The sequence below is a fragment of the Brachyistius frenatus genome, unplaced genomic scaffold (assembly GCF_029030835.1).
Source record: "Brachyistius frenatus isolate BFR_SWC_R1_liver_20210118 unplaced genomic scaffold, ASM2903083v1 Contig_297, whole genome shotgun sequence".
NCBI lineage: Eukaryota > Metazoa > Chordata > Actinopteri > Embiotocidae > Brachyistius > Brachyistius frenatus.
In genome coordinates, this window is record NW_027210896.1 from 3,563 (window position 1) to 17,315 (window position 13,753).

Sequence of the window (13,753 nt, forward strand, 5' to 3'; positions counted from 1 at the left end):
AGAACTTGTTTTTAATTGCTGGTATTTCATGGCTCCTCCTTGTTGGCTGTCAATCATCATTCTGTTCATTCAATAACTCCGAAACGTCAATGCTGGACAAACGATAAGTCTGAATATTTTTCCTCTGATATCTCAGAAATGGTTAAACGGGTATAAAACCCCGTTCTCTACATATTCTTTGCTTTCCTGCGTCTCCTTCTCACCACAATAATAAGAGCATTCGTCTCCAGATTTGCACACCTGATTAATATCTTTCAGTCGTACAAAAACACACAACAATCACTTCTCCTATTTCTACTTTCAGGTTTAGTAAATATCGTTGCGGACGCTAACTTGTACTGTTTCCGTGTTCCGTCCACGGGGATTAAATAAGGAGTGTAGAACGAGGGAGAACCCACAAACACTCACTGCAGTCAGGAAGCCAGCAAGACATGATGAAGATGGTGTGGAGTCAGAATGACAACAGTCCTGTGAAGCAGACTTGTTGATCCTCAGTCTGTCTCTTCCTGCAGGAGGTTTCCAACCTCTCCTTCTAACACAGGAACAGATCTCATGCTTCACTGTAGTGATGTTACCAGGTGTGCCGACGCTTCGAAGCGTGTGTCGAGTAATGGAGGGGGCGTTTCCTCGAAGCGTGTGTCAAAGCTTGCTTCATTTAGGGGAGGAGCCAAAAATGATGACGTCCGAAGCCTCGCTGCCGGCTGTACCACGTGACTGCTTCGGGAAGTGGTTCAGGTGTTGCCGGGAGGTTTGACGGCAATATAAACCCCTCAGGCTCCATTCAAAATGTGGGTTGTTGGTGGAGAGTTGAGGTCAGTTGAGAGTTTGGATAGTTTGGAGAGTTTAGAGAGAGAGAGAGAGAGAGAGAGATAGTTTGGAGATTTAGGAGAGTGAGGAGAGAAGGAGGTGATAAGATGGAGCCAGCTGGGAAGAGGAGGATTTCCCCTGTGTGGGAACACTTTGATTTGATAACTCCTAATAAGGTAAGCTAAATCTAACTCTATTTCAGACACATTAGGTTTGCTTATCAAGAACTATATTTTTCACAGTTTCTTATTTTATTCAAAGGTGAGTTGGGGTACAATAATAACACCTCATCCATGCTGAAGCGTTACCGTGCCTTGCATGAGAATAAGGAGGAAACTGGAGCTTCACCCAGCCAAGGGAAGTCATTACAATATTACAAATGCACCATCACAATTTATCCCTGTTCACTTTTGTTTATTGTGCAAATAAAGACAGGTAACAGACTCTGTGTTTATTCTCTTTTAACCAGCCACCAGAAAACAAGAGGTGGATGAAGCCCTCATCTCCATGATAGTGAAGGACACACAGCCCTTCAGTATTGTGGATGATGTTGGATTCAGGGCATTTGTGTCCAAACTGGATCCTAATTATGTCCTCCCTACAAGGCAGGTATGTATGGGTGCATGCATGAAACAAATGAGTACTTTATTGTGTCTCACAGTTCAGCACTATATATTTTTTCCTTGAGGCTCTGAAGGCCATGGTGGAGGCCAAGTATGAGTCAGCTAAGGAGAAGGAGAAGGCTAAAGTGGAAAAGGTGGCTGCTGTTAGCCTTACTTCTGACATGTGGACATCCATAAAACCAAAAACTGTTGAGAAACTGTTATTTCTGAATAAAAATGAATAAAATGTCCCCTGTCCTGTACATCATTGTCCAAGTTACACAAGCATATTCAGTCCCCTCTTCCTAGTTCCACAAGCACTTCCACTGTCCTCTGCCTGCTTAAGCCCATGCCATTTTCCTAAAGTGACAGAAAAACATGATTACACAACCTGCCATATCATATGATACTACCATTTTGGGAAAATGTACACACACAGAATACATTCAAAAGATATTTTATTATGCACATATGTGATAATTTATGTACAGAAATTATTTGGTCATACATTTTTGTAATTCATAGTCATTCCCAACAGCCATAACAGACACAAACATTCAATGCATCACATGTGGTTCAGATACAGCTGCCTGTCATTATACACTTGGCCAGTAGGTGGTTTCGTGTGCACATGAAGCTTCGAGTAATGAACCCTTTCTCGAACCAATTGGCTGAAGTGGTTCGATGCCTCATGAGGCTTCATCTCACCATCACTACTTCACTGTCAGCAACACTCAAAGTCCCAACCAGCACCCTCCCACCACAGTACCCATGCTACAGCCACAGACAACAGTTCAGTGTTTCTCCAACACCGTCCGGTCGTTCAATGCTCCCTTTTATTCCTGCGTGATCCTCCACACCCTCTGACACAGCTGAGAGTCATCAGTCGTTAGTTCTCTCAGGTGTCCACAGGGAGATTCAGTTGTTTAGTTTATTCTCACATTAATCAAAAAAGTTTACAAAACATTCTCGTTGTAACGTGAGGTCAAAGACTGTACCGATGCCCCTTCCTCACGTTTCCTCCATGCTTGGTGAAGAAGAACCAAAAACTCAGTCCCCCTTCTCCCCTATCACAGCTGCTAATCAGCTGACAATCATCTTGTCAATCACAACTAATACATACTAATTAATTCAGCATATGCATTTCATCTTATTTCATAAGTCAAAAGAAAGATTTACATTACCTCAGTAAATAAGCAAATTCTAATATAATTTGTTATCAACACAAAATATGGCTCTAACACAGGTACTGTGTAAAACTTCATCCAGTAAAACATTCACTGACAACTACTGTGGATGAGTATGGCCAGAATTACAAAGGAAAAATCCTGACAATCTGGAGAATGTAAACAGTGGAAAAGAACCGTTTTCATGGCATCACCAACTCGAGATGGCTGCACTGTGCAAAGCAAAAAGTGAAAGACAATCAGGTTAAAATTAATTGATTTTCCTTTTACACATTGCAGGAGCTTGCTAAGGTTGTTGGTAAGCTGCGAGAGCTGCTCCCAGTATTTTGATGAAGCGATGGATGTCGCTGAAGGAGTTGTAGAGCGGCACCGGAGCAATTCGCAGCACACTGGGCTCCCGCATGTCACACTGAGAGACAGGAAAACAGAAAAAAAAACATTTACAAGACATGAGGTAGGAAACACTCTGTTAGCCTCTAATTTAAATCTACAACATCTCAGCTACTAACCACAACTCCCCTCTTCTCCAGCTCCTGGAAGACTTTCCTGACAGGGTGACAGAAGGACAATGAGAGCTGGCAGCCTCTCTGCTGAGGATCCGACGGCGTGATGACGTGGACGTGAGGTTTGTGTGACTTGGCCGGGTCCTTGGCGTAATAGTGCTGAATCAGATGCTCCAGGTACCCCGTCAGCAGGATGGACTTCCTGCGCAGCGCTTGCATAGTAGTCATGTTGAACACCTGACAAAATGTAAAAGGCTGCTTTTAGATCATTCGTTCATGTTGTTTGTGCCCACTCAAAAATTCAAACCACACAGGAAAGGTAGTGCAGTACCTCTAAACTGGCCTGCAGCGGGCAGACCAGTAGGATAGGCTGGTTGGAGATTCTGAAGCCACTCACTCCAGGCTGCAGCTCCAGCACTGAAAACACAACGAAAAAACAAGAAAGCTCACAAACATTTAAAACTGTTTTAACGAGAATTATGGAAGTAAAAATCCTCATTACCATTATTCATCTGGAAGCGTGTTTTCAAGTCATGTCCCCACCATCCCAACAGCCTGAAGGAGACAGTTACACAGTTACAGAAAGGGAAATGTTCCAAAGTGATGTTCCTTCATTTATGTGATGTACTGTATGATACTTACACTGGTTTAATAGTGTCTTTGTGCTTCTCGTGGACAAACGCCCCAGCAAGACCACCGGCACCTGAGTTTAAATACTACATCCAAAAAAAAACAGTCATCACATACAAACTGTCATTAACAATTCCTCTGATTTCTTAAAAAGGTTATCTTCACTTTCCTGTCAGCTGACCTTGTAGGAGCACCAGCAGGCAAAGTCCACACCCCAGTCATGAAGCTTTAGTTCCACATTTCCCACCGCATGGGCGCAGTCAAAGCCAACGTAGCAGCCCTGATGGACAAATGGGAAGAAGATAAATGGCAAGTGTGACAGCTCTGTGACTTGTTGAATGAGACACATTTACAAAGAAATTACTTTCTAAAGCAAAGCTCAATTTGCTGCAAATATAAATGTAGGTTACGTAATGCCCTCAGCGGCAGCTGAACTCATACATATTGTAAAAACAAATTCACAACTATAATAAGACAAGCAAGGAAATATTCTTATAGTCAAATATTAAAGAACAATACAAATGATATCAAGGGTACATGGAAATTTGTGCATTACCATGAGCAAAATATATAAAAATTAAATGAAGCTGCCGCAGATTCCTTCAGCAATGATTTTGCTTCAAGGATTTTCAACTGAAAAAAAAGTTGAAATGCAGAACCAATGCAGAAATGCAGAATTTGAAAGCTAAAGGACATTTCTGAAACAATATTAACAATGTCAGAAAATTATATAAATAAAATCAATTGAATTGAATTGAATTATTATTATATGATAATGATAATTAGTATTATTATATCAAACTGCTATTATATATTATTGCAGTTATATATCACAATAATGTTTACTTTAACTTTTCTACCTTTTTTCAGAAATGTATATGAATATGGAAGTATATACTATATATTGCTAATGATGTGTGGATAAGTCACTTGTTTCATATTGGAAAAATTAAAATTTGAAAAAAAGTCTATACAATTATGTTTTCCAAAAAGTTGGGAGGCTGTGTAAAATGTAAATAAAAAGAGAATATGAAGGTTTGCAAATCTTGCAAAACTATATTTAATAGAAAACAGACCAAATACAACATATCAAATGTTGAACCTGAGATCTGTTGTTGTTTTCTGAAAATTATAAGCTCATTTTAAGCTTGATACCAGCAAAACATCTCAATAAAGTTTGGACAGGGGAAACAAAAGACTGCACAAGTTGTGTAATGCCAAAAACAAACAAACAGGTGTAACCTCTCACAACTACTTAGGTTAAATAACAACATATCAGTTACATTATTGGGTATAAAAAAAGAGCATCCCAGTAGTGCAACAATTAAGACTAATGTTCCCCGAAAAACGTAAAATTGAAAAGAATTTTGGGGATTTCATCATCTACGGTACATTAACTCAATAAAGGATTCAAAGAATCTACGCGAGGGAAAAGGCCAAAGATGTCTTTTTCAGAAAAGGCCTTCCTTATTTCAGCTAAACAATGCTATTATTATTTGGCACATTATGAAAACAACAAAAATATGACAAAGGAGACCCCCGAAATGTTGAGCAGCTGAAAACTCTTATTGGCCAAGACATTGACAACATTTAACTGGTGTCCTCAGTTTCCAAACATTTAGTGTTTAGTTGTAAACATGCCCCTGTCCCCTCCTTTGAGCAAATGAGCTTATATTTTTCATAAAACAAGAAAAAAAAAACTCAGTTTTAACATTTATTGTCATTTTACACGACATACTAACATTTTTGAAAACAGGGTTATAAAAACATTAAACACAACACTAGTGCCAAACAGGGAAGGTGTTCGCTGACATCCAAGGCTTCTTTCATCTTTAACACTTATCTGATCTGATTTGGTGGTCACATCTTGTCTTTACCTTCCTCTGGCCAGTCTCAGTGATGGCAACCATGTCGAACAGCTGGCCGGTGTAGTATTGGACGCCGCTTAACATCACCAGGGCGATGGACTCCCCCTCCTTCTCGATCACCTCCAGGATGTCCTCTGTCCTCAGAGTTTCCTCTCCCTGACCGGCCAGGAAGCACAATCAGTGATCAGTCCTATCTTTCACTCCCACCTGACATTCATCCACAGAAAGTGCCTGTGCAGCTCAGGAATATCTTTATGGACTCCAGATGGCGCCGTCCCTGTGACTTCTAAATCCCTGTCAGCCCAAATTATGTTGTGATGGAATCCTTAACTTCCTCACATCTTCCAACCTAGCCTGATTAAAGGGCTTTGTTTGGCTTTGAAGTTTGGTTTTATTTCATTGTGTAGTGAGGTTCTGCTTCACATTTAAAGGGCCATAACAACCCCCCCCAAAAAAAACCTGGAAATGCAGCAAAGCTTGAAAGGAGCATCACGTGTGATATAGGACAACAGTGAAACATGTTGGTCGTACCGGTCTGGGTGACAGCAGCAGCATGCTCTGCTGAGGGTCGAATCCTCGCAGGCGGATCTGAGACTCGGCAGCGTACTGAGGAGACAAGGGACAGATTCATATTCACAATGCGGGCAGCAAGGAAACTGAAGCTGAACAAACAACTGATTCACACTGTAGACAAGATGAAAAACACTGAACACAGGAACACATTCTATTGAAACCCTTTTCAGGTCACTTTAATGTCATTTAAGTGACGCAATATTTTATTTTTAAAAACACTAACTTGCACATCATTCCTACCCATGAAGCTTATTCATGACATTTATCATCAAGCTACGCAACAAGCTCGTAGACTTCTGTAGGTCAATAATGAAACTTCTGAAGTAATGATCTGACTCCACAATAATCCGAAAGGAGTTTTACTGGCAAAGTAAATGACTGATTCTTGATTCCTGTTGTTCTGGTTTTGTACCCTCATGGTTGAAATGCACTTATTGTAAGTCGCTTTGGATAAAAGAGTCAGCTAAATGAAATGTAATGTAATGTAACTGAGGTCAGCTCCATAACAATGCTTCTTTAGTGACTGATGAATGTTTGAAATAAGTTTATTTTGGGCAGAAATGTGAAGATTTGCAAATCACACACATCCACATTTAATTGCAAATAGACCAAAGACAACATATCAAGTGTTGAAACGGAGAAATGTTATTGTTTTATGAAAAATATGTTCTTATTTTAAATTTGATGCCAGCAACATATTTCAAAAAAGTTCAGACAGGGTAAAAAAAAAACAAACTGGAAAGGTTGGGTAAAGATAACAAAAACACCTAGTGGACCATCTCACAATTAATTATGTTAATTAGCAACAGATCAGTAACGTGATTGGGTATAAAAAGATGATTTCAGAGGCAGAGTGTCTCAAAATTGCAAAGAATGTATAGATTTAATCATCAATGGTTCATAATATCATTAAAAGGTTCAGAGAATCCAGAGAAATATCTGTACACAAGGGACAAGGAAGAAAACCAATATTTCTTCTTCTCTGGGCCCGAGATCATTTAAGATGGACTGAGATGAAGTGGAAAACTGTCCTGAGGTCTGATGGATCACAATCTGAGATTCTTTTTGGAACTCATAAAATGCTGCATCCTCCAGGTTAAAGAGGAGAGGGACCATCCAGCTCGTTATCAGTGCATGGTTGAAAAACCAGCATCCATGACAGTACAGGGATGCATTAGTGCACATGGCATGGGTAGCTTGAACATCTGGAAGGAAGCATTAATGCTGAATGATATATTCAGGTTCTGGAGCAACATATGCTGCCATCCAGACAACGTCTCTTTCAGGGAAGGTCTTGTTTATTTTAGCAAAACAATGTCAAACCACATTCTGCACATATTGACTCCTTAGTAGAAGAGTCCAGGTACTAAACTAGCGTGCCTGTAGTCCAGACCTGTCAGCCATTTAAAAAAAAAATTGGTGCATTATTAAAATGAACAATAGGACAAAGGACACCCTGAACTGTTAAACAGCAAAAACAATATTTTAGGATTATATCTTAGGAAACATAGGAAAACATTTCACTTAAAAAACTCCAGAAACTGGTCTCCTCAGTTCCCAAACATTTATACTGTTGTTAAAAGAAGTGATGCAAGACAGTAGTAAACATGCCCCGGTCCCAACTTTTTTGAGACACGTTGCTGGCATTAACTTCAAAATAAGCATATATTTTTCAACAAAAAAAATTCTCCTTTTCAACATTTGATATGTTGTCTTTCAATATGTTGTCTTTAGTCTACCTGCAATAAAATATTGGTTTATGTGATTTGCAAATCATTGTATTCTGTTTTTTACATTTTAAACAGCGTCCAAACTTTTTTTTGTAATTGGGGTTGTGGTGTTTAATTTAAATAATTGTATTGACAAGCAGAAGCTGAATAGCACAATTTGAAATGTAATTTATTAGTTTGGAATGAGATTTCAATAACCTTGAAATTGAAAGATCTATTGTGAAATTATAATTAATTTGTAGACAGGTGTATTTTCCTCTCACCTGTCCACATTCTGTTCTTACAATTAAAATTCATGAAATTACATTTTAGTTTGATTCTCGCTCATCCGGGTCTTGGAGGAAGAACAACAGAGTGCAGAACCTAAGAATTTCTTTTCACAGCGACAGTACGCTGTCGCTCATAGACATAAACCTTCTTCTCATAAAAGGCACAGTCGGAAAGTTCAGAGGCTGCTCTGCTGAGCTACTTTTAGCTGCAAATGAACTCAATTTCATGATTTAACATTTAGTTTTAAGTTCACTTATAATTCACTTTCAAAATACAAAATGCAATTTCAATTATGATACATGATTCAGCTTATCAATACAATTATGAAAATGAAATACACATTCCAATTTTATGATTCAAATTCAGTTTTTTAATGCAATAATCCAAGTCAAGTAATTTACATATAAATGATTCAAATTCAGTTTTTTGTGACACTTATGTATGTCTGCATGTACACAGAGAGAGTGAAGCGCCTGCTGGAACTGGACTTAAACTACCAATAGTAGACTTTACATGGAGATTTTCTGTCAAAAGGTTGGCAGAGCAAATGTTCTCCACAGCTCTGATCACCGTTATTTGCTTTCAAATGCAATTTGCAGAAATACTCGAGGCAACTTCAGGACAGTTTTAGTGAAATCACCTCTACGTGTCAGTAAATCTCACTGATTTCAACGGATCTCATCAGTTTTATGTGAATTTAGGATTCAATCTTTATTTCATACAAGTCGACACATAAACTGTGTCCAGTTCCTGGAGGTGCTATGCTCGGCCCGGTGTGTTAAGAGTGCTGAGCCAAACTCACAGGATTGATCTATCACCTGTTCTTGTTTACCATTTGAACAGCTAGTGCAACTAAAAGTCACAAGAACCACAACAAAGAAGATGAACAACAAGAAAATTAAAAAGTCAAACAAGCTAAAGAATTTTTTAAGGATGAGCCTTTTTCATGTGTTTGTGTAGCAATTAGGATGTGCTCAGTAAAAATCACACAATTGTACCTCCTTTTTTGGCCATTAAGCTTATTAATGACATTTGAATTGCTTTTTTAGGTCAATAATGACAATCAATAATCCAACTCCACAATATATCATCATAAAGCAGCGACGTGCTTTGAGCTGACCTCAGGTATTTACTTGATGGCAGTATAAGTCCTTTATTAGAAGAAGCTGCTGATTAATTAAACATTAAACATTAAACTAACCAGATCTGTTGAAATAAGTGAGGTTTTCTAACACGTAGAGGAGATTTCACAAAAGATGGAGTCCTGAATTTGCAGTGATAGTTCTGCAGATTGCATTTGAAAGCAAATCATGGTGATCAGTATTGTGGAGAACATTTGTTCTGCCAAAATTTAGACAGAATACCTTTATATAAAATCTTCTTTTGAAAAACTTAAGTCCAGTTCCTGCAGGTACTACAAAAGAACTGTTCTTTCGGCTGGAGATTAATATTGCTGAACCAAACTTGCAGGACGAACATCGAGTGAAGTTTAACTTTCAGACAGATTTGCTTTTGAGCTTGACTAAAACTTCAACATCCAGCTTGTATTAAAAAAAAAAAAAAAGACTTGTGGGTCAGGTTATGTACATAAATGTAAAAAGAGAGGATTTTATAGAAAACTGTTCGTAAAAGACCTTGAACGGAGTCGGAGAACAAGTGGAGGCACTCACGTGATCTGACGGAAAAGCTTTGTCCTCCAGAAGGATTTTGTGTCGCACCGTGGTGGGTTTGTAGAAAGAGAGCTGCAGAATGATGACAGGAAATGACATTTAACATTGAAATTGCTCCATTCTGTAATCCATGGAATTGTGTATTAATAGCTCACAGCTGTTTTTTTAAAAATTTATATCTGACATCTACAGTATCTTCACAACTGAAATGGTTCTCCAGCTGAAAATGACTCTCTTACCATTAGAAGGTGTAAATTAACCGTCAGGCCGTTCATCAGCGCCACTTCTTCAGTTTTAGCTCCTGTTAGAGACAGAATAAAAACAACATCAGTCTTTTTCTCAGATACATCCATTTTGATTAACTTCCTCATTTGTCAACTGTATGTTTCAGAAACCAGGAGCTCCGCTGGTAATTAGAGCACAGTAAAGTACAGTAGACATCATCACTCCAACTCACCTGCTGTTTATTAGCTGCTGCTGTTTTCCAGACACATTTAATTGTTCCTCAACAGTAAAGCCAAAAAGCATGAAACACCAAATAAAGATTGTAGTTGTCTTTTGGCTTTTCTCAAACTTAATGCATAACTAAACAAAGGCAAAAAAAACTTCCTTTGAAGGAACTTCTGATATCTCACGCAGCAGATGACCCAATTGTATGCAGCACCTCAGTCTGCAAATCATCAGTTTAGGAGTGACTGAACTCCAAAACATACACGAAATAGGACCAATTGATCTGAAATGTGGAAATGAAATTTTTTAGCTTAAACTGATCAGAAGTATTGACACCATTTCCTGCTTCTGTTAAATCCATCAGCTCATGCTTATGCAAGCTGCTCACAGACTTTGGACTCTACAAAAACAAAGGCCTTGACAGAAGAGTGCAGTGACCGGAACACAGAAAGCTGTTGAGCACCCACTGCTGCATGTGAGCACTGAACAATAATGAATGTGGATAATACAACAAGTAGTTCTGACCCAGAGGTCTGATTGGTCAACCGTACATTTGGAACGTGCTCAAATCAGCATGACAGCACACCCTGCTCATCACTTGTAATACTCTGCCTTCTCAATGGGAATATATAAATGGAATTGAATTTCACATTATATAATGTTGTTTTACTTGTTATAGGTCTATTAAATATGACACATTTGGTGAAATCGGGTCAATTTTGGTCCTTTTTGGTCGCTCCAAGCACCCGTAATAGTCGCCAACTAAAAATCTGAGCGGCGGCTAGCTTGACCGGTTTGGTTTTAACACATGACACTGTGCTAAAATCGTAAAAACACATCAGTACATCGATATCTTTTTCCAGCAGATATCTTAGTTACAACCAGACTGAGCTAGCTGAGCAGTTTAGTGTTTTTATGTGCAGTATCTGATCAGTTTGACAAACTCTCTCCAGAAAGCAATAAAACAAACTAGAGCTCGTCTCTGTTGCTGGGTTGTTACTAAGGATCTAGAGTGGTAAACATTGCATACTTTACATTTGTTTCTGCTGAAGCAACTGATAGTTTTCCAGTTGTTGGTCATACCCCATGTGTTGCCATGGAAACGAAGATCACACCAACAAAAAGCTTTATATTTTGAGAGAGAATTCCCCCCACAATATGAATACATTTTGATTACATATTTTATTTTATTTTATTCAAAAAAAATCCTTGAATTTCATTGAACCAAACGGCAGCACGCAGAGGAGCTGCAGACAAACGCTTATCAGGTGCACGAGCTGCTTGCAGGTGTGACTAACGACGGGAAATGTTACCGACGGCTTCCACAAGGGCGCACCGTTGATTTTGTTGTTGAATCAAATTAAGTATAGAGTTGCAGTTTCAAATATTGAAGCTACTTTCACTATTTAATTTAGTATTTTAAGATCCAACTCTGACCTGTCATATCCACCTGTTGTATTTCTCAATTCTGTCCATAACTAAATTCAGTTGTTTTTTTTAAGCCAGCATTGGTAAAATAGCTTCAGGAAACGACATTGTGACTAAATATTTGGTGCAGTTTGATTTTGCAATCACTTCCTGTTGATATAAATATTCAGATGTTTTTGTATTCTAACTACAAACATACAATTGGGAGACGGCTGAGACAGCTGGGAGATTTCCCTTTCTGATTTTCTTTTAGTGCCGTGTAGTGAAACGATGCTGATGTTTAATTCAGTATTTTCCTGAGAATTTAGACAAATCTAAAGTAAAGAGAAAATGCCGTAGTTGCCATGAAAGACCAGAAGCAGCACATTTGTGGTGTCTGTTTGTGCCTTCCTCTGAGGTTCCTCTGCATGCTGCGGACTATCAAGAAATTTAATTTTACAACAACATTCAACCGTCACCTGTCCTGTGACACTAACACATGAGGTACCCTCTCAAAACTTCCTGCAGGAAGCCAACTCTCTTTGAGTTGGTGTTTTCAAAATGTGAATACAAGCCTGTCCTCTCAGATTTGTCCAGATGAGATCAAATGTGCACGTTTTTAGTCAACAATTTCCCAAAAAACGGCCCCTGTAGGACCCTGTCTTGGTGGTAGTGCTGGGCAGACTCACTGTTTCTTACCAACAACTTGAGCCATGAGGTCCTCGATGTTGTTTTCAGCCCAGGCCCAAGGTCGCGAACCCTCTGTGTGGCCATGGACACCCCTGTAAAACAGCACATCAGTGCAAAGTCCAAAAGCCTCTATGTAATCCTATTATAGTACATGTAGGAGTTCACGTACGTTTTGGCCCACTTGTCCAGCTCCTCTTCCAAGTACTTGCGGGCCATTCTGGGCTGAAGCCCCAGCGAGTTTCCCACCAGGTAGATGCATTCCTTGGTGCCATCGACTACCGAGAGATCAGCTGCAGAAACAGTGAAAATAATCCATGAAACACCTTCTAATAACATCCAAATCCAACTTTAAAGGGATGTCTTTGACTCACAGAGAGGCAAATCTGCAATTTTGGGCACTAGGAATTCTTTCCTGAGATGTTGCAGTGTGTCGTGTTTGTCAAAGTAAACAGCCACCTTTGCAGAGGTGGGACTGCAGCCTAGCAAGGCTGATACTCGCTCCACAGTTTCTCTGACATTCAAACCTACAAACTTTTCCATAATAGTGGGACTGATGGGCTGCCGGCCTGCAGAGGGAGCAAATAAACAACAGACAAACAACAGGTTGACATAAACCAAAATTGCCCTTTATCTTTTCATTACACTGATACATTTGGACATGGTCCATGAACCTTTTTTTACTGGACACTGTTTTTACTTCCATAAATAATCACAACAGCAAATATTTCAGAGCTTTTAAGTTACTCTTTAAAGTTTAGCGTGCGGTTTGGCAGGTTTTTTGTTTCTGTTTTCAAGGATATGCAGGAAGCTCCATATCTTCAAATTCCTTGAGTTTATTAAGATTTACTTTTCATCTATTTCCACTTAAGTCCCTGTGCTGCAAGTCCAAAACGCATTTCTATTGATATATTCTATATGACACATTTATTTATGTCGAGGAGGAAAGGTCCTGTGTTTCCTTAAAAGGAAATTAAAAATGACTCCGGTCCATTGTACACATAGACATGTGTCTTTACTTTAAAATACAAATTAGTATTATTTTCAGTTATTCTTTCAAAAATCTTTTTTTAAGGTGTTAATTTTTTTGAGCCAACTACTTGAATGGTGTGAAAAGCAGCTTGTAGCTTTTTTATTTGACACTGTTCAAAGTCACCTTTAAACGCTTTCCTCTGTAGAGTAGCTATGTAGTTTTACTTGGAAATAAACACCAGTATGAATTCGCCTTTTTTTTCTTTTACAGTTCAACAATCAGTTAAAATGCTTTTTTTGCCAGTCTCATTGCTCATTCTGTAAAACAGTGGAAATTGTAGTAAACTGAAAGCTGTCACTCACAGTAGGATCAGTTGGTTTGCAAATGAGCTTCCTC

The 13,753-nt window shown here is 38.8% G+C and overlaps 1 protein-coding gene across 1 annotated transcript; it reads right to left on the bottom strand.

The window, feature by feature from the left end:
* Positions 1-2,130: 2,130 nt before the first annotated feature.
* Positions 2,131-13,753, bottom strand: kynu (kynureninase). Its single transcript, XM_069722601.1, has 14 exons — positions 13,720-13,753; positions 12,759-12,953; positions 12,557-12,677; positions 12,397-12,479; positions 10,080-10,141; positions 9,841-9,912; positions 6,129-6,203; positions 5,607-5,753; positions 3,911-4,009; positions 3,742-3,815; positions 3,602-3,654; positions 3,431-3,516; positions 3,106-3,336; positions 2,131-3,005 (listed from the first exon to the last, which is right to left on the bottom strand). Exons 2-14 carry the CDS (start codon positions 12,925-12,927, stop codon positions 2,883-2,885), a joined length of 1,395 nt encoding a protein of 464 aa, XP_069578702.1. The 5' UTR covers positions 12,928-12,953; positions 13,720-13,753; the 3' UTR covers positions 2,131-2,882.